Source organism: Anolis sagrei, chromosome 5 (assembly GCF_037176765.1).
Source record: "Anolis sagrei isolate rAnoSag1 chromosome 5, rAnoSag1.mat, whole genome shotgun sequence".
NCBI classification, from domain to species: Eukaryota; Metazoa; Chordata; class Lepidosauria; order Squamata; family Dactyloidae; genus Anolis; species Anolis sagrei.
This window is the reverse complement of record NC_090025.1, coordinates 52,102,229-52,123,318: the sequence shown is the minus strand read 5'-3', so window position 1 is coordinate 52,123,318 and position 21,090 is coordinate 52,102,229. Positions and strand designations below refer to the sequence as shown.

Genomic DNA, 21,090 nt, shown 5'->3' with positions numbered 1-21,090 from the left:
TTAGATTTATATATGTTCTGTGGAATGTGTTTTTAATAAATTATATTTTGCAGGCATGAAAATCATTGAACGTAAACACTATCAGTAACAAGTGTCAGGATGGTTATATCTGTCTTATCTTAGTAATATTTAAAATCCCATAGATTTTTTTGTTGACCTGTTTCTGTAAACACAATTTTAAAGCAAGGAATTATATGTTTATTATGTTGGCCCTTGCAGAAGCAATAAGAAAAATTGGCCAGTTCTTCAAAGATCCAGAGAGGGTTTCTACGCAGGCATCAAGACCTATTTGTTTCACAGCAACCATGAAGAAAACCTCAATAGTTTTGTTTTGTTTTTTTCCGCCTCAGGAGCAACTTGAGAAACTGCAAGTAGCTTCTGGTGTGAGAAAATTGGCTACCTGGAAGGATGTTGTCCAGGGGACGCCCGGATGTTTTACCATCCTGTGGGAGGATTCTCTCTGTCTCAGCATGAAAGCTAGAGCTGACAGATGGGAACTCACCCCACTCCCCAGATTTGAACCTCCAACTTTTCAGTTAGCAGTCCTGCTGGCACAAGGTTTTAACTCATTGCTCCACCAGAGGTTCCACCTGAATAGTTTAATTACATGACAACAAGCTAATGTATTTCTACCATCCCAAGCAGTGCGGTTACTTGAGTCTAAAGGACATTCAATGCAAATTCAGACCTTAAAAGCTTACCTTCTGCTCTAAATATGCATAGATTCTTCCTGTTCTAAATGTACACAAATGTTTCCTGTCTTTTATTGTAAAGCTGCCAAACTATAGAAAATAAAGGTGCACTGGTTAAATATTACAAGTCTCTTTGGCTCTAAGTTAGGACCAGAAATATTTTTTCTTATTACATTGCAAATAGCAGCAACAATGAATTCTTTATCCACATTTGAATATAACAGAAGTTGCTATGGTATCAAGGCAGATGGTAAGCATGAGAAGAGCAAGATTTCATTACTGCCTCACCCATATATGATGCCAATGAGTATTTATTTATTTATATATTTGGTATATTTCTACCCTGCTCTTCTCACCTCAAAGGGGACTCAGAGCGGATTACAAATATGGCAAAATTCAATGCCGCATTAAAAATATAAAGAAACAAATAAACACATAGAGTAATAAAAACAGCTTAAAGCATATAAATACAATTAAAATAGATTAAAAGAATAGTGCCTAGACCCATAGTTGTTGTTGTGTCCCATTTCATGTTTCAAAATTCCTTAAACATCTGGTGCCATAGCCAGGTCTTTAACTTTTTTCTGAATATCAGGCGGGAGGAGGCCAGTCTAATGTCATTGGGAAGGGAATTCCATAGCTGAGAGGCCACCACTGAGAAGGCCCTGTCTCTTGCCCCCACCAATCATGCCTGCAAAGGGGGGTGGGATTGAGAACAGGGCCTCTCTAGCAGATCTTAGTGCTCTAACCAGTTCATAGGGATTCATAGGGAGAGATACATTCGAACAGGTAAGTTGGGCCAGAATCGTTTAGGGTTTTATAGGCCAAAGCCAGCACTTTGAATTCTGCTCCAGTGAGCAGCCTGGCTGTTGCCTCTTGGACTACTTAGAGCGTCCGAACAGTCTTCAAAGACAACCCCATGTAGAGTGCCTGAAGTAGACTGAAAAACGGAGAATGTCGAGAAGATGAAGCCAAGAAGGGGAAAAAGTTGTTTGGAACAGGAAAATGTGAGACAGCTGAAAAGCAGACCAACATCAGAAGCATAAAGTGGATCAAAAGGAAGGGGGGATATGAAACAGTGGACAGGAGCATTAGTTGCCAACTCTTGTCAGGCTCATTATTCAGCGAACTTGTATGTAAATTGTAATTAAAATGCATTGAACTAACTAAATCATGAGTTACTTTTTCCACCAAGGAACCACACATTTTCATGGTTCAATAATAGAATGTATTATTCTAAATCACAAATAAAAGAATTCAGACATCAGAGACTGAACAGGGAAAGTTTTTAAAAAATTACCCATTCCAGTTCCAGCTGGGGCAATTTCTCTAGAAAAGATTTCCACTGCTTTTTTTTCCTTATGAAGTACAGCAAGCCAAACAACAGCTTCCCGAGGACCCTGTTTTTAAAACAGAGGTGGAAAAAATACACATAGATACAAAGAGCAAACAATAATTTCAACTGTATAGTATGAAGTACAATTCTGTTAACAACTGAAAAAAAATTCTATAGTTAAACATTTGAGAATTTAAAATATGAGTCATAAATCATAGGGCACAATAATGTCCACTGTATATTGAAACCTAATTCTGAAGTGATCCATTATGTGCATAATTGATTATAATTACTAAACCTGCAGGTAAAATTAAGACATTAGTTTTAATTTGTTTCTTTGTACACATAAACATCATATACAGCACTGTACAATGTGGAGCATTAAAAATTATGACTAATGCTCAGATTTTAACTTGCAAGTTAGCTGTCTTCTATAGTCTAATTTCCTCTAGTGTCCTCTACTGTAAACTTGTTCATGCCTGGCTTTTCTCACTGACAGAAGGGATTCTGAGCCTTAGAATGTGACATATTGAAAGAAAGAGCACAATCCCAAGAAACTTAAAGAAAGAAAAGTAAAAATAACAACTTTCTCTGCTTCCTTTTGAGTGGAACCCATCACTGAGCCAACTGTATATTATGTAGAATAATACATTGGGGATTCTAGCCCAGAATTCCTGAGTTGATGAGTATCTCAAGATAAGGAGGGCTGCTTTTTTCATAGGTTTTAGACATGTAAGAAGGTAAAAGGTTACTGGTCTAAGATTTATAAGTTAATCCAATAAAATAAAATAAAATAAAATAAAATAAAGGTAGATTTATTTAGAGATATAAAAAATGGAGAATAGATATGGATTACGTTTTGACATTATAGCCATGGTCTGTGATACCAATGCTTCCTCATTAAGATAATCTAAATAATCAGCTGTTCACCTTTTGTATTGGAGCCCCCAATGGTACAATGGGTTAAACCCTTGTGCCTGTTGAACTGTTGACCAAAAGGTCGGTGGTTCAAATCTGGAGAGCAGGGTGAGCTCTCCTCTGCCAACTTCAGCTTCTCGTGTGGGGACATAAGAGAAACCTCCCATAAGATGGTAAAACATTTGGGCATCCCTTGGGCAACATCCTTGCAAACAGCCAATTTTCTCACACCAGAAACAACTTGAAGTTTCTCAAGTCACTCCTGACACACACAAAGAAAAAACACCTTTTGTATTGTTCTCTTCTTGAATGAGAAATACTGATAAAATAGCTCTTGTGTTCCTATTTCATTCACTTCTCTATTTAGAACCTCATATGCTTTCAATGGACAATCAACATTTTCTTTGGCTGTATTACTTATTCCCAGATGAATCAGCGGAGAAGGCAGTAAATGGTTTAATGAGCAGTGCACAGCAGTCTCTCTGTAATATCTTGAATATATGCTCCAAACCTGTTTTTGCTGTCTTTCTCAGTAGGGAGCCTCCAACCACTATGATACATCTGGGCCTCCTTAGTCAGATTAACATCAAGGCACATCTTGGTGAAAGGAATTTAACCAACAATGGAAGGCCGAGAGAGTAGCCCCATCTTCAGTGGTCAAAATTCACCCTCCATGTCAATAGTCTATTATCAACTATGAAGTTCCAAATTCATGGCACAACTCCCTTTATCTTCCCTTTTAGGAAAAATCTTCCTTCCTGGCGTAGTTTCTATTGTTCTTAGATAGAAAGACATGATAATACATATGCTCCAGACCCATCAAGCAATTTCCAAATGGCCAATTAACTCTGGATTTCTTTTCCCCATGACAGTCCTATACCAAACAGAAGTGTATTTACTCACAAGTGAGTAAAACCTGCTCTGATTAGCTCCAGCTGATTATTTCAAATATTTCTATCCCACTTCTCCTATACCATGGGGCAGTTTACAGTAAGTTCTAAAAGATCCATCTAAAACAACTATATGTGCATGTGTGTGTGTGTGTGTGTGTGTATCAGCAGCCACAAATCAGCAGTGGTAACGCAATTAATAAAATTAATAATCAAACTAAGTATCTCTACAGGCTTCTTGCTCATCAAATTTTTGCTTTAAAAGACAGATTCTACAATAACTCCTAAAACTCATCAGAAAAGGACAATTAATTGCCTAGTCTAGGCAGCACTATTTTAACTGCACCGTAATCCCGATATTTTCCACTGCCAAACTTCATCACATTGAATAACAGTACTTGAATGGGAGTGTTTATGGAAGCTACCTTACTTGCCCTAGAAAAAATAGAGAGCAGTCTAAACAAACTGTGTGAAGGGAAGCAGAGAATGCCAAGGAAAAGAGGGACTTTTTCACCTTGGCATAACCACCTCTGCCTCTAGTGTTTTCTGGCCTTCCTATGAGAGTATAAAAATAGGGGAAGAAGGGGAATACTGATGAAAATGTAGGATGGGAAAAATTCTTCTTACTGATTTACATCCCCTCATTCTTAATTTCAAGGTATCTTTCAAAGGTAGAAATGCAAAAGGAAAAAAGAAATCTTTTTTTGGCCTCCATATTCTGATAAATAAATGTTTCTGAATTCCCATTTCATACATACCCCATCTATGTTCTGTTTGGCATGTGGTCCATATGTTTCCTCCGAACCTAGAATCTGTAGGTTAACAGCACTGTAATCCCCATATCCCAGTTTATCAAACATAATGCGAGTCCTGAAACAAGAAATGATTTGGGATCAGATTACTTTAAAATTTATCTTCCCCCTAAGAGGCAGTGCTTCTCATTATGATATAACCAGTTGCTTAGCAATGCGGAAAAAGGCCTTCTCTGTGATAGTGACTATACTACGAAATGCTTTCCCCATTCCCTTTTATACAGAATACACCATGCCAAGAGTTAAATACTTTTGGGGCCTATTAAATGTATTTTTAAAAACTCAGGTACATCTTAATTACCAAATGTTAGAATTATATTTTTGTGTATTCTTGTAAATTTTATTTCTCTGTAAATTGCTTCCAGATTATGGATAGTAAGTGATCTGCATTTTTAATAATCATGGTCATATTGTGATAGTCTGCTTCATGCATCGCTTCCAAACACAATGGATACTTGATAATTGCTTCTGTTATCACAACACAACCTTTCTAAAATACTTTTAGCAGTTCTTCTGCCCTTTTCTGTTGCTCTTGGGCCTCCCACTGGACAGCAAGCTGTAGCTCTGAATCCATCAAGATATGTGGCATTCACCTGGCAAAACAGAACAAGCTTTATCAACAATTGGGCCACACAGTTTACAGAAAACCTACATACAGATAGGTACCTACATAAAAACTCCAACAATCACCCAAGTAAAAAAAAGAAAAAAAAAAGAAGCACAATTAAAGCCCTGGCAGTCCATGCAAAAAGAATCTGTGAACCCCACCTCCTCCAAAGTGAACTGAACCACCTAAACTGGGCTCAACAGGCCAATGGATACTCCACCACAGACATCAGAAGAGCTGCAAGACCGAGAACAAGCCACGAGAGTAAAGACAAAGATCTTTACCCAGAGGAAAAGTGTTCTCAGCATACATCAAGGGAACCACTGACCACATAGGGAAGCAGATGAGGAAATACAACTTACAAATTATTTATACATCCACTATGAAAATCCAACAAATGCTACATTTAGCAAAGGGCAAGAGGGATCCTCTCACTTCTGCAGGTGTCTACTGGATAACATGCAGCTGTGGACAAGTCTACATAGGGACCACCAAACGCAGCACCCAAATATGAATCAAGGACTATGAAAGCAACTACCAAGTCAGACTACACAGAGAAGCTATTGAAATCCACAAGCATGTGGACAATTTCAACAGAAAGCAGGAAACCATGAAAATGAACAAAATCTGGCTACCAGCATTTTAATAAAAACTTCTAAGATCAGGTCACTAAATAAAGAACTCTGAAAAAAGGGAAATTCCAGTCATGAAACTATCAGGACCAGCCAACACCTTCCAACAAATGATTCCCCTAGGCAGTAAGCAACCTGTCCTTGAATCTACAAGGCCATTCAATACTAATCAAGGTGATCAATTGCTACATTAACATTTGCTTCAAACAGTTCTTTCTCCCATCCTGGACTTCCCTCAGATATAGATATATATATATATATATATATATATATATATATACACACACACACACACACACACACACACACACACACACACACATACACATACACACACACACACACACACCTCTTGCCTAGTTTTCAACAGACATCACAACCTCTGAGGATGCCTGCCATAGATGCAGATGAAATGTCAGGATAGAATGCTTCTAGAACATGGCCATACAGCCCAGAAAACTCACAGGAACCCACCCATACACCGATCAGTAATCAATAATAATATACTTCTTATATTTGCCATACGTTGGAAATGACTTGAAGTTTTACAACAAGTGCTTAATTTAGAAAGAGAATGGATAAAATATTTTAACCTAGTATAGTTTCTTCTACTTTGCTTTAAGTAAGCCATTAGTTCTCATTCAGAGTGATGCTCCTTCTTTCTGTCCTGGAAATCTTTTAAAGTATTCTTAAAACTGGCTGCTTCATTTGATATTTTATTTCTGTATCAAGATAAACTGTTATTGCTCCAAATTTTAAAGCCTTCATTCCTGAATGTAGAACATTCTCATAGTATTTTCAACAGTCAGATAAATGTGTAGATTCCATCAACTAACACTGCTAACTAGATTGACATCATTTTTCTATATGGTTTGACCTGAGACTGTTTGTTACAAATATAAATGGCAAAGTGATCCTTTCTAAAACTGAATGTCAACAGTGAAAATATTACAATTAAGTAGAAGGAGTGCACTTCAGCGACTCCTGCAAAGTTTCTTCAATACACTACAAAGGCAAATTTGACACCAGAATAATGACTTTCCTTCAAATGCAAAAAGTAGCATGCCAGTATAAAGCAATGTTAAGATCTAATAAATAATTAAAAAGCAATTAAAAACCTTGTAACAGGATGAAGGAGGCAATCCTTTAGCTCCCTGAACCTTCACTGCACCACCTTCAACACCTAAAAAGGATTTTAAAAAGAGGCAAGACATTTACTGTAACTTATAATGAAAGGCATGCTAATAAGCTTTTGATAATAAGCTGCTGCAGTCTAAGTGTCATCTGCTGACAACAACACTGTTAGATGAAGATGAAAATTGTTAAATACGTTATGCTGAATACATGATAATAATTTGAAAATGGGATATGACAAAATCATAGAGAGCAGATCTGTAAGTAGATTTCACCCACAAATGACACATGAAGCCTCTTTCAGGGTGGTAGGGAAGCAGTAGGGAAAGAACTTTTGCATTTATGGCTGAATACAATGGAATCATTGGAGTTGTGGTTTGGTAAAGTACCAACACTATTTGGCAGAAATAGTTGTGTGCATATGCGCTGTAAGAATAATGCAGTTTGACATCACTGCTATGGAATCATGGGATTTTCAGTTTTACAAGGTTTTTAATTTTCACTGCCAAAGAGAGCTAGCGCCTCACCAAATTACAAAACCCTGGATTCCAAAACCTTGAGGGTGCATGTACGTTAAATTTAATGCAGTTTGACACTACATGTCTCTGTGTCACAGAATCCTGGGAATTGTAGCTTTACAAGGTCTTTAGTTTACTTTGCCAGAGTGTGTGCATGCCTCACTAAACTACAACTCCTAGGGTTGCTTAGCACCAAGCCATAGCTGTTAAAGTGAAGTCAAACTGCATCAATTCTACAGTGCAGATGTACCCAAGGAGACACAGTTCCATTTAAGTTTCAGCTTGGATCTAGTCCTTGTTGCAGCAACATTCAGACTTTTCGGTTCAGTCTGCAGCACCAGAATTACTTAGAGCTATCCAAGGTGCTGACCTCTCTAGCTTGGCTCTCTGAAAAATTAGAACTACCCTGACTATGGCCACAGACTGGGTTTGTGAAAGGCTCTTTCATGTAGGGCACTGCAACCTTTTAGAGCAGTGGTTCTCAACCTGGGGTTCCCAGATGTTTTTGGCCTTCAACTCCCAGAAATCCTAACAGCTGATAAACTGGCTGGGATTTCTGGGAATTGTAGGCCAAAAACATCTGGGGAACCCAGGTTGAGAACCACTGTTTTAGAGCTAATTTTTCCAACTGGCCAGTTTACCAGCTGTGAGGATTTCTGGGAGTTGAAGGCCAAAACAACTAGGGATCCAAAGGTTGAGAACCGCTGCCTTATACTGTTTCAGTGGGAAAACTTAACATCATCAGACTGGAAGTTGAATATTTTGATTCTGAACCACTGCCCTAGACCGTTTAGGCAAAGATGTAGTTCTCTGAACTGTGCCTGGAAACTGTGGCAATGAAATAAAAACAGATGAAAATTACATCCCAAAATCATGAAGCAGCCGTTTGCCTGGTGTATTTTGGACCAACTGAAATTGCCAAGTTGTTTCTAAAGACAAACCCATACATAGTTGCAATAACCTACCCCGGAAGTAGCTAGAGCATTACTAATGTGAAGTACTGTATACAGGAAATCTGAGATTTTACTCTGTTTCTCAGTACATGCAAATGGAATACTATTCCATTGTTTTAGTATTGTAGGATTGAACACAAAATTCGTGTGGATATTACATGAAAATACTACTTTTATTAATATTTTCCCTTGCACAATTACTTAGAAATAAACAATGGTTAACAGAATATATATTGAAGTGTAAAAGGATTGTTTGCCTCCAGAGTGTAAAAATATTTTGATCCATCAGTATGTGAATGAGAGTTAATTTTCCCTTTAATATAACTGGCATTTTAGCATTTTACTAATTTGAATACTAATATGTATTTTGAACTTTTGACGACAGGACAAGGCAAAGTCCAAATCCAAAATCCAATTGTTAGTCCCAAGTGGAGCAGACCCATTAAATCAAAGAAATTTACAGAAATGTTGACGTGCATCTTCCCATTAATTCTATCCAGGACCAAGAATTGAGTTTAGGTCAAAGCAAACATAATTTTATATTATTCGTACATAAAAGGTACTTATTTACTGTAAAAGAAAACCAATATAATAAAACATCTTCTAATAAAACTACAAAAAATGGTTCAACTTTGGTGACCTTTATATGAGAAAAAGAATTCACAATGTGAATAATAACTAAGTTCAACCATCTCGTTTATCTAGTCCTCCAAACAAAATATTTAGCAAAGTAAACAATTAAAGTAGATAGGCCTGCAATCTTTTTTCCAGTGTACATTGTCACGACACTGATATCTGGAGATATTTGAGAAATCTCTCTATTCTCCATCTGTTATATTTCTGGTAAAATAACTAACTGAAAGTTCATGTGAAAGTTCATTTGGAGTTCAAATATGTCATACTGGGCCATTTGCAAACTAAAAGTTCATTTGGAGGTTAAAATATTTTTGTTAATTTTTTTTAAAAAACAGGCTGTAAAATCAGCTATTACTTTTATCAGGCAATTTGAAGCAAAGGAACCCTTTGTATGTTTAAACTAATTTTATGTATGTAACCCTTGGATATCAACAGGGGACATTTTAGTCCCCAAGAGTCATATTTTGTTCCAGAATTCACAGTGAACTAGATCTACAATGAAGACATTCCTTGGCATTGTCACCTGACGAAGATCAAACAATTGCCTCAAATTTCAGCCACTTGCCATATACACAGGCTGTTGCTTAAACAAACAAAACCAGCAGGGATTTTTTTTAAAAAAAATATCTCAACAAATAAATTGCTTTGCAATATGCTAGGTTGGTTCCATTTAGGGAGACATTAAAAATCTCTTTGAAGACAAGAAATACAAGAAGTACACATTAAAGTTTAACCACAACTCTCCAGAAACAACTATTGCTGTACTAGAAGTGTCTGGGATTTTTAAAAAGTTGATTATAACTCTTGCTCTGAGCAAAGCCCCAGGAGAAAACATGATGCCTCCAGAAACATTCAAATATTTTCCCAAGTGGTGGCCCGCAACATTATTCAAATCAACAATGCAGGTATAATGCTAGTAGGCAGGAAACTGAGTGTAGTGGTCCACATGCACAAGAAGGATGGTAAGCAAGACGCCAATAATTATCAGTCTATGAGACTTTTGGATATTGACTCAAAGTTATATAGTAAAAACCTGCCAAACTATATACAGTATACCATATATACTCAAATATAAGTCACGTTTTTCAGACCCTTTTTAAGGCTGAAAAAGTCCCCCTCAGCTTATACTCAAATCAAAGTTATTTATTATTTTGCTCTGTTACTCTTATTTTATTACATGTATTATTGTACTCTATTTATTGCTATTATTACATTTATTACTCTATTTATTATTGTGATTACATGCATTTTACTCTATTTATTATTGTTATTATTACATGTATTATTTTACTCTATTATTATTTTACTCTTATTATATTACAACTATTATTTTATTCTATTTTTATTATTAATTTATTATTTTACTCTATTATTATTTTATTCTATTATTATTAGTACAGTTATCATTTTACTCTATTATTATTGGAAGGATACATAAGCACATTTACATTGAAGAAGGATAGAATAATTGTTAATCAGGGTTGGACAGTCTTATCTTAAATTATATGCTAAGTAAATATTCAAAAACATTTAACCTTCTGATGCCTCAATTAATGTAATTTTATTGGTATCTATTTTTATTATGAACTTTACCAGTAGCTGCTGCATTTCCCACACTTGGCGTATACTCGGGATCCAAGACAATTTCCCATTTTTTTGTGGTAAAATTAGATGCTTTGGCTTATATTCGGGTCGGCTTATACTCAAGTATAAATGATATATATAATTGAAGTGCTCAACCAGATATTTCTTGAAGAAATTTCTCCCACTGAAGGCTACAACATCTGGAAAAGTATATGTTAGACAACTGCAGTAAAAGCATTACTGTTACATTCTTTTCTTTTTTGTTTAGTAGTAGAAAATAGAAAGAAATTGATTGTGATACAATTGTTCATAAAAGAACTTGTATTGATTTACAATAAAGTTACGTGGAAACAATTATTTTCTTGGAACAAGGAGGAATCAACCATCATCATCAGACACTAACCTGGGATTTCGGTAATGGAAACGTGTGAGAAATCACATGTGACATCTGGTAAGATATATTCCTTAGGGTTGCCAATTTCATATACCAACTGTTCCGCTACTGTGCCAAAAGATACCAGGCCCCCTGTGTTGGGTGGTTTGGATACAATAAAACTTCCATCAGCAGAACATTCTACTATGGGAAAACCGATGTTATGCCTAAAGAGTTGAAAATATTGAATACTTTACTGTTTTAGACAATGTATAAGTAAGCACACAATGAATACATTATGGTATTGACGAGGTATAAAAAATATAACGTCAACCATTAAAATATACCTTGGTATTTTAAAAAATTTAGGGACAAATTAGAAAAAAAACTTTTCAAAGAAAAAAAAGTAGACCTCTGAATTATTGTAAATAAGGAAGACTATAGGAATACAAAAACCAAATAAACCAGAAATACAGAAAGGAAGATGACAACAGAATGAAAAATGCTACCAAGAAACTGAAAAGGATGACAGTATGGTGGCCAGTACATACACTTGAAGCAACCCCAAAAAAGAGAAAAGAAAACTAGAAAGAAAGGTGAAACAGGATCTGCAGCAGATACAATTGTCATGTTCTTCATTTAAAAAATTAGAATAGGTGTTAAAATGTAAAGGTTTCCCATGGCATTAAGTCTAGTTGTATCCAGCTCTGGGAGGTGGTGCTCATCTCCATTTCTAAGCTGAAGAGCCAGCGTTGTCTGTAGACATCTTCAAGGTCATATCTTCCAGCATGACTGCATGGAGCACTGTTATCATCCCACAGAAGCAGCACCTATTGATCTACTCAAATTTGCATGTTTTCAAACTGGATAAAAAATCCTTAGCATGGGGATCACGAGATATGCTGTAAGTTGTTACTTTGGGAACCTACTACATTGCTAGGCTTATTCTTTCTGCTTGATGCCTCCTTAAAACCAAAGTATGAAGTAGGACACACATGTATATTTTATAGAATGTCTAAGAGGATTTTGTGTTTTACCTATGCTGTAACCCACCTAGTAAAGGTAAAGGTTTTCCCCTGACATTAAATCCAGTCATGTCCAACTCTGGGGGTTGGTGCTCATCTCCATTTCTAAGCCAAAGAGCCAGATTGTCCATAGACATTTCCAAGGTCGTGTGACTGCATTGAGTGCCGTTGTCTTGCCACCAGAGCAGCACCTATTGATCTACTCACATTTTGCATGTTTTTGAACTGCTAGGTTGGCAGAGGCTGGGCATGACAGCGGAAGCTCACACTGCTCCCTGGATTCGAACTTGCAACCTTTCAGTCAACAAGCTCAGCAGCCCAGCGGTTTAAACCCACTGCGCCACCAGGGGCTCTGCCTAAGAAATAATAATAATAATAATAATAATAATAATAATAATAAATCCTCATATTAAAATTACAAGGATTTAAAGATTGAACTGCAAAGACTCTGGCACAAGCCAGTAAAGGTGGTCTCAGTGGTGATCGGCACACTGGGTGCAGTGCCTAAAGGCCTTGGCCTGCACTTAAAAATAATCAGCGTTGACAAAATTACCATCTGTCATCTGCAAAAGGCCACCCTACTCGGATCTGCACACATTATTTGCTGATACATCACACAGTCCTAGATCAAATACAAAAGCCAGCATTGTGATCTTGTTTGCTGTGTACTAATCTTGCTGTGTTTCAAATAATAATAAGTGGCATGCATACAGATGAGCCATACAGAAATTAGTGCTGAAGTATCAGAAGAGAATTATGATGGCAAAGATGAATGTTTTCAGTCACTAAATTGATTTATTGGGCTTGCAAAGAGAAAAGAAATCACTCCAATTTTTATTAGCTCAAGAAAGAGCCAACTGGCAGCAAGACATTTTCACAAGTTTAAAATCCTCAAGGTAATGAAATAAGAGTGTCCACTACTATGTTCTCCCAGGTTGTCTTCCATCTTTAGCTCACCAAAGTTCCATTTAGAAGACTTAATAGGCATGTTTCCTTGAAGATGACATAACCGATCAAACTCTCAGTTACCTTGGTCATGCTGCTGGCATTTTTAAAAAGACACTCCATATTCAAAAGTTCTAGACTCCTGAATAGGTGTGCAAATCTTGCCCCACAGAAATGTCCTCAGATCCAACTTACATAGCATTACAAAAGGGAATCTGTATTCTGTCTGTAATTAGAGAACAACAGTTTAGGGTATGTTTGAGATAGCTGGAGCCCCCAATGGCGCAGTGGGTTAAACCTCTGAGCTGCTGAACTTGTACTGTCATTATAGCAACTGGTTGTGAATTGAGATGATTGTAGCCAAATTCTTCATATCATAGAATCATAGAGTTGGAAGAGACCTCGTGGGTCATCCAGTCCAACCCCTTCCCAAGAAGCTGGAAAATCGCATTCATATCAGATAGCAGTAGTTGCTCCACTGCTGTCACTAGGTTTTTCAGTTTTACAAATCCTACTATGAAGTAACTTTGTGATGAACCATGAAATCTTTCTGTTCCATAAAGAACTGTACAGTACTCTGATGTTGTCCAAGAACAAAACATGAGTTTTAAATTAAGGCACAGAGCATCTTGCCTGAGCAAAATGAATTAATCATCAACATTCTAGTAATGAAAACATAATCGAGGCTAGCTGGAGAGTAAGCCATGACAATAGCAACATAAGAAATATCAATAAAAACTCTTAAGCTGCTACAATGGAAAAGTGATTACAACAAGTAATTAACTTAAACCAACATACCAGTCTGGTATAGAATGCCAGTCAGTGAATATTCCTCCTGTACACTGAGCACCACATTCAATCAGATGGCCTGCAAGACTAGAAAGAAAGAATAATGTTCTAACTTGGAATATAGGCAATCCCTGAGTTGCAAACATCCGACCTACTAACAACTCATAGTTAAAAACAGGGGTGAGACAACAGAAAGTGAGAGGACTCTATCCTTAGGAAGGGAAATTCACTCCTGAAAGAGTTATCATGGGGAAAGGGGGTCTCCATTGAAGTTTTATCACAAATCCTTGTTTTCACAAGCCAAATTTGTCCAAATCTAATTATCACAGGGTCAGAAAGTGAGCTGAAATTTTCTAAACAGTGATACAGACAGTAAAACAAACACAGTGGTGTTAACCTTTCCCTGAGCTAACCTTTCCCTATGCTATCCAAAGCGAAAAAATACATGTTTTTGGCTGGAGTTGCACTTAAAAAATGTACCTGTTCCAACTTATTACATACAAATTAACTTAAGAACAAACTTACAGCAGCTATCTTGTTCTCAACTAGGGGAGTGCCTGAATACCTTGTTTCATCGCATAATATTTGCCACTGCAGAAGAGGCACACCCTCATTTTTGGAGGGACAAAATTTATATTTTTGTGTTTCTTGCACGATAGTCACAGAGCCGTTTGGGGTGATTCCACATTCCTCCCTTCCTTCCTTCCTTTCTCAAAGGCAAGACAGTTAAAAAACTATGAAATTGAGGTCTCTGGAGATCCGCTCTTCTCTCCTTCCTCCTTTTCCCAAGCTTTAAAAAACTGAAACGGAGGTCTTTGGCACTCAGATCTTCCCTTCTTTCTCCAAAGAGCTCAATTTCAGATTTTGCAGACTGCCTTGCCTTCAAAGAAGGAAGGAAGCGAGGTAGGTAGGTTGGAAAGCAGGCAGGCAGGCAGGCAAGGCAGTTTAAAACAAACAAACAAACAAACAAAAACAGAGCTGGGTTGCTGTGAGTTTTCCAGGAGTATGGTCAAGTTCCAGAGCATTCTCTCCTGACATTTCGCCCACATTTATGGCAGGCATCCTCAAAGATTATGAGGATATGAATAGCCTTGCAGTTTCATGGCTTAACTGCTTCCTGCCTGGGGAATCCTTTGTTGGGAGCTGCTAGCTAACCCTGATTGTTTCTTGTCTGAAATTCCCTGTTTTTTGTTTTTTTTTTTAATTTTCTTTATTGGGTTTTACATCTCTATACATACATAGGGTGAGTCCAGTAAGGGCAAAGATAGGGTAGGTAAAGGCAGGGTAGGACGGGGTCGAGTTAGGTATGAGGAATAGGGTATTGGGGGAGTGAAAGGGAGGGGTGTGATGGGGATTGGGGGGAAGGGAGAGGGAAGAAGGGGGTGGGGGGGGGGGGGAAATTTGCTTCCCGTCAGTCTTCCAGGAATCTTCGTCTCCTGTTGTTTCTATGCTTCGGTGTCAGCGTAGTCTTTTGTAATTCCTTTCTTCATATGCAAGACAGGTTAATTTGTAAAGGGAGATCCTTAAGTTTAATAAAATTCCCTGTTTTTGAGTGTTGTTTTTTATTTACTGTCCTTATTTTAGAGTTTTTAAATAGTGGTAGCCAGATTTTGTTCATTTTCATGGTTTCCTCCTTTCTGTTGAAATTGTCCTCATGCTTGTGGAGTTCAATGGCTTCTCTGTGTAGTCTGACATGGCAGTTGTTAGAGTGGTCCAGCATTCTAAAATAATATGTGGTGCCCCAACAAAGGATTCCCCCAGGCAGGAAGCAGCCAAGCCTTGAAGCTGCAAGAGTATTCAATGCTAATCAAGGTGATTGCAGCATTCACATTTGTCTCATGCAAACAAGTGTTATTTCTCCCACCCTAGGCATTCCACAGATATATAAACCCCACTTGCCTGGTTTCCAACAAACCTCACAACCTCTGAGAATGTCTGCCATAGATGTGGACAAAACATCAGGAGAGAATGCTTCTGGAACATGGCCATACACCCTGGAAAACTCACAGCAACCCAGCCATGAAAGCCTTCAACAACACAGAAACAGAGCTGTTTGCTTGGGGCTAGAACACCTCACCTCCTACTCTCCTTTTGTAGGTAAGGCAGTTTTTAAAAAAAGAGAAAATTGAGAATTAAAGGCAGGATTTTTTCATTATATAATAATAACACTTTTTGTTGGATTGAAGGTTTTATTTTCACAATTGCATTGCAGATATTTCATTTTGATCAAGATCAAATACAATACAATGGCATTACTGCTTCCCCTCTCTCCTCCTTCTCCCCTCCCCCAAAATCTGCACATACATAATACGTAAATACATACACTTCTGAACAATGTCCACAACAATTGTTCCCCATTGGATAAAAAAGGATAAAAAGTGTGACTATTATGCAACGAAATACGGCATATTGTAACAACTTCTTTTAATAATGACAGACCTTAGTTCAAGAGTCTTCCATTAAATTACAAAAAGTCTAACAAAAAAGTATATTCTCTGCTCCTCCAATGCTGTTTGTATGCATGTTATCACATGAATCAATAATGAGTCATTTTATTATATAGGTTTGTATGCGTCAAGAGGGAAAATGTTATTTTAATGAATATGCATTCAAAAACTAAAAATCACCGGCAGCTTTTACAATTTTAATCCAACTTGAGAACCCAATTTACATGAGTTTTTCACTTGATAGAATGAAAAAGTAATATATTATGCTACTAACCAATGGGATCACCATTTTAAACAGACCTGGATTATCAGGAGCTAATTTAATTTAATCCAATAACATTAAAGACTTTGAAAATAACCTCAAGGTCGCTGCTTATTAGTGACATCAATGACAATGGTTGATCACTAGAAGTGTTATTTATTTATTCATTTACTTATGTATGTTACTACACATATTTCGTTTTAGAATGGACAGAGATGGAGAATCCCATAGCCAGCAAAGACCAGAACTAGGAGATTCTGGGAGCTATAATCCAGAGGTGTAATGCTTCCAAGCTCCAGTCTAGAATCACATCATTTTTAATACAGCCCAAAATCTAAGAGCAAAAAACCCTTATTTGGTGTACAGCTCCACCTTCCTAAATCATGTTTTCTCAAAACATTTTACTTAGAACTGTAGTGCATTCTCTCCTGGCAAACAAGATTATTTTCTGGGCCAATATATTTGTAATAAGCTCTGCTATTTTCAAAACAAAGTTTCCATTTAATTCTGTGTGTGATGGCCATTACATTTTAGGAACATTTGTAAAGAGTTACCTTATATACTCGAGTATACATCGAGTTTTTCAGTCCCTTTTTGGGCTGAAAAAGCTTATACTCAAGTCAAAGTTATTTATTATTTTACTGGGTTGTTATTATTATTATTACGTTTATTATTTTACTTTATTTATTATAGTTATTACATTTACATTACTTTATTATTATTATTTTATTACATTTATTATTTACTCTATTGTTATTATATTATTATTATTATTATTACAATTTTTTATTTTACTCTTTATTATTATTGGAAGGCTGCGTAAGCACATTTACATTAAAGAAGTTGGACGATCTTATCTTAAATTACAGTTTTATGTAAATGTTAAAAAACATTTAAGCTACTTATGCCTCAATTAATGTAATTTTATTGGTATGTATTTTTATTTTAACATTTACCAGCAGCTGCTGCATTTTCCACCCTCAGCTTATACTCAAGTCAATATGTTTTCCCAGTTTTTTGTGGTAAAAGTAGGTACCTCGGCTTATATTTGGGTCGGCTTATACTAGAGAACAAACGTATATAATTTACCTGCCAGATGCTAGGAGGTTGAACTCATCTCTGTTCCAGCCAAACTATAAAAATACAATGTTTGAAGTGTTGGATGAATAAATGAATATATATGTATTCAAATACAGAAACTACAGTTCGGTTCATGACAAAATATATGTTAAAATACATAATAGATAGATACTAATTTGTGCTTTTCATAACCAAAGTAATGCCCTGCAGTAGATTTTGAAGGGCTCAACTCAGCCCCATTCCCTTTCTTTCGATACTACATTTGCAGGTAGCACCAAAAGGGAAATATAATGACTGTGCACTATTCACAAACTATCACACAGGCTTACCTTTGTTGCAAACAGCTGGCTTGGTTACTTAGGCTACATCTACCATGCAGAATCAATTCAGTTTAATACCACCTTAACTTCTATGGCTCAATGCTATGGAATCATGAGAAGTGTAGTTTTACAAGGTCTTTAGTTCTCTCTACCAAAAGGTGCTGCTGCCGCCCCCCTGTCTACAAACCCCCAATCTACAAATCCCAAGTTAACAAATTTGTTATGCTGGACAAGTTTGCTCTAGATGCATAATTGGTGGGGCACAGTGTGTGCTGTGGTTGTAGGATAAACTACAACTCCCACTGTGGTGACTTAGTCCCCTCAAGCCTATCTAGCAGGTTGAATTAGTCATGGGGGTTCTGTGTGCCAAGTTTGATCCAGGCCCATCATCGGTGGAAGTCACAGTTTCTCTGGTTGTGGGTGAACTAAATTTCCCAGAAAGGATGGTCAGTCCACCCCCCCCCAAAAAAAAAACCCCCTCCACTAATCAAATTTCAGCATATCAGGTATGTATGCAAAGTCTGGTCCAGATACATCGGCTTCTGGGTTCACAGTGCTTTCTGGATGTAGGAGAACTACAACTCCCCCAAATCAAAGTGAATTTTCCCCAAAGACCTGCAGTAATTTTTTGCCGGTCATGGGGGCTCTATGTGCCTAGTTTGGTCCAATTCTATCTTTGGTGGAATTCAGAGTGCTCACTGATTGCAGGTGAACTATAAATCCCATTACCTACAACTCCAAAATGTCAAGGCCAATTCCCCTCCAAACCCTCTGGTGGAGTTCAGAGTGCTCTTACATTGCTGGTGGACTGTATTTCCCAGTCTCTACAACTCCTACAAATCATGGTGAATTTTCCCCAAACCTCTCTAGCACGTTCAGTTGCTGATCAATTCCCCTGTTTGCTGTGTGCCATAGAAAAGAATAGGAAGGGGTTAAGGGAGAGGCAGTGGGCAGGTTTAAGCAAATTCCACACCAATTGAGAGAAAGAAAGGAACACTGGGATGTCTGTGGTGGTGGAAAAATAGAAAATCTAGAATTCCCCCGTATGAAAGCCTTCACTTGGGTGGTGGGCAGTATGGTGTTTGTGGAGGAGATTGGCAGGACTGTTGGAAATGTTTACAGTGCCTACTATAGCTCTTCAATGTCATCAGATGGAGGGCCATTGGTGTTCCCTGCATAGTGGGAGCTATAGCTATTTGTGGAGCTGAGAGTCTGTCTGTGAAAGTGGACATTTATTTATTTTATGTATTTATCTAAAAATTTTATATCCCGATCTTCTCTGTAGAGGGACTCAGACCAGCCACATACACATCTTCACTTTTATTATGTGTATAGATAGATAGAAGATAGATGAGGTTTTCTGACTGCTTCATTAATAACACTTCAATTAATGGCTTACAAGGCAAAAGACATGATTATCCAGCACCTTCCATTTTGCAGATTCAACAATCTGCATGGGCTCAGTGGTACATATGCTTGCATTGCATTTTTAAATAAACTGGACATTTAAGTTTTTTAAACATTTCAGAAATAGAAAGGGAAATTAAGCAACTGTTTTGGTGCCACCTTGTGGCAAGCAAATGAATTTGTATACTATAAATGAAGCATTCATGTTGATTCAATGGAAAATTTAAATGATTTATAAGAATGATTACATGATGGTGTTTTGCGGGAAAAGCCATTAATACGTTGACAATGAACACTGACCAAAATTGTTTGAATTAATGCCACCTTTCCTTCAAAATGTATCTAGTTTGTATGGAAAAAATAGGAATATGAGGGATGTGACTGTTTCACACTGGGCACAGAAATAATACAATTTGACACAGTTTGAACTGCCATTGCTCAATGCTACGGAATTGTGAGAGTTCTAGTTTGGTGAGGCACTGGAACTTTGACAGAGAAGGCAGAAGACCTTGTAAAACTTCATCTCCTATGATTCCATAGCATTGAACTGCATTAATTCTATAGGATAGATGCATCCACCATTCTTTAGAACTATAAGAAAATCTTTCAGAACACCCAAACTTTTTTATTTGTCCAGAAATAAATCATTTACAAATGTAAGAATATGAAAACATTTTTATTTATTTTTTTGCATTTTAAATAATGGAAATCTATTAAAAATTCAGGTAAGTCAAATAAATAATTTTAGATTTGGAAAAGGTGATTCAGACTTACAGAATGCATGAGTGGTCCCAATACAAGGCTACTGTCAACGCATCTTCCAGTCACTACAACATCTGCCCCCAGGTCAAGAGCTCGACTTATTGGTTTTGCACTGTAGAAACAAAGCTGTAGTCATCAAAATCCTGAATCCTTTATTCACCATTCAAAATAATCCAACATCTGATTTTAAAATATTCAAAATTCAGTAGGGCAGATGCAGTTCAGCATAGTGACTCCTACTTTCTGAAGTTTTTTTTAATAAAGGAAAATTTCTCCCTAAGGTACAGATATCCCTCCGTTTTGCCAAGCCAACAGTCTATGCCTCTTCCTTTCACTCTGACATTTTACAAGCCAATAGTCCCTGCAAATCTTTGCAAATAATTGCATCTCTTTTGCAGTTCTGCTGGTGGTTATCTTTCACTGGCGCAGTCAGAACCTTTGCATTAAATTAAAATGGAATATCATGTAGATTGAGTACAAAATCTGGATAGTATCTAGTGCAAATTACATGCCTATTCCATCAATGTTTATTATAAATCTTACCCAAGATATACATTCATGCTTTGGATATTTTCTGGAAATGGCATCCCATTCTCCCCTTTGTAGACAGCTTTCTTAATGTTATTTAACTGCAAACAATTGATATAAAACTATTTAGTTGCAACTTTTAACTTTCAAGATATACATTTTGTAATAAATTTAGGTAATGTTGTTCAATTACCAAACAAAACACACATGGATGATTTTCAGAAGAATGTAAAATATATCATCCTTGGCCACAAAAATGGAAGAATCTTGGACAAGCAATAAAGTTATTTATTTATTTATTTATTTATTTGCTATATTTATATACCGCCGTTTCTCAGCCTAGCCGGCGACTCAACGCGGTTTACAACATAATATAACAATCAACAGTATACAGTTAAAAGCATAAAAAACATAAAAAACATAAAAACACAATTCATACA

The 21,090-nt window shown here is 36.8% G+C and overlaps 1 protein-coding gene across 1 annotated transcript in view; it reads right to left on the bottom strand.

Annotated features, from left to right (window-relative positions):
- LOC132776786 (uncharacterized) overlaps positions 1–21,090 on the bottom strand; it is a 52,605-nt gene that overhangs the window by 21,548 nt on the left and 9,967 nt on the right. The window contains exons 5-13 of the mRNA XM_060778806.2: positions 20,666–20,751; positions 20,135–20,234; positions 17,643–17,686; positions 13,854–13,931; positions 11,116–11,312; positions 7,006–7,070; positions 5,135–5,241; positions 4,595–4,706; positions 1,993–2,092 (exon numbers count right to left, since the gene is read on the bottom strand). Of these exons, the coding sequence (XP_060634789.2) occupies positions 1,993–2,092; positions 4,595–4,706; positions 5,135–5,241; positions 7,006–7,070; positions 11,116–11,312; positions 13,854–13,931; positions 17,643–17,686; positions 20,135–20,234; positions 20,666–20,751 (889 nt within the window). The remainder of the gene's footprint in view (positions 1–1,992; positions 2,093–4,594; positions 4,707–5,134; positions 5,242–7,005; positions 7,071–11,115; positions 11,313–13,853; positions 13,932–17,642; positions 17,687–20,134; positions 20,235–20,665; positions 20,752–21,090) is intronic.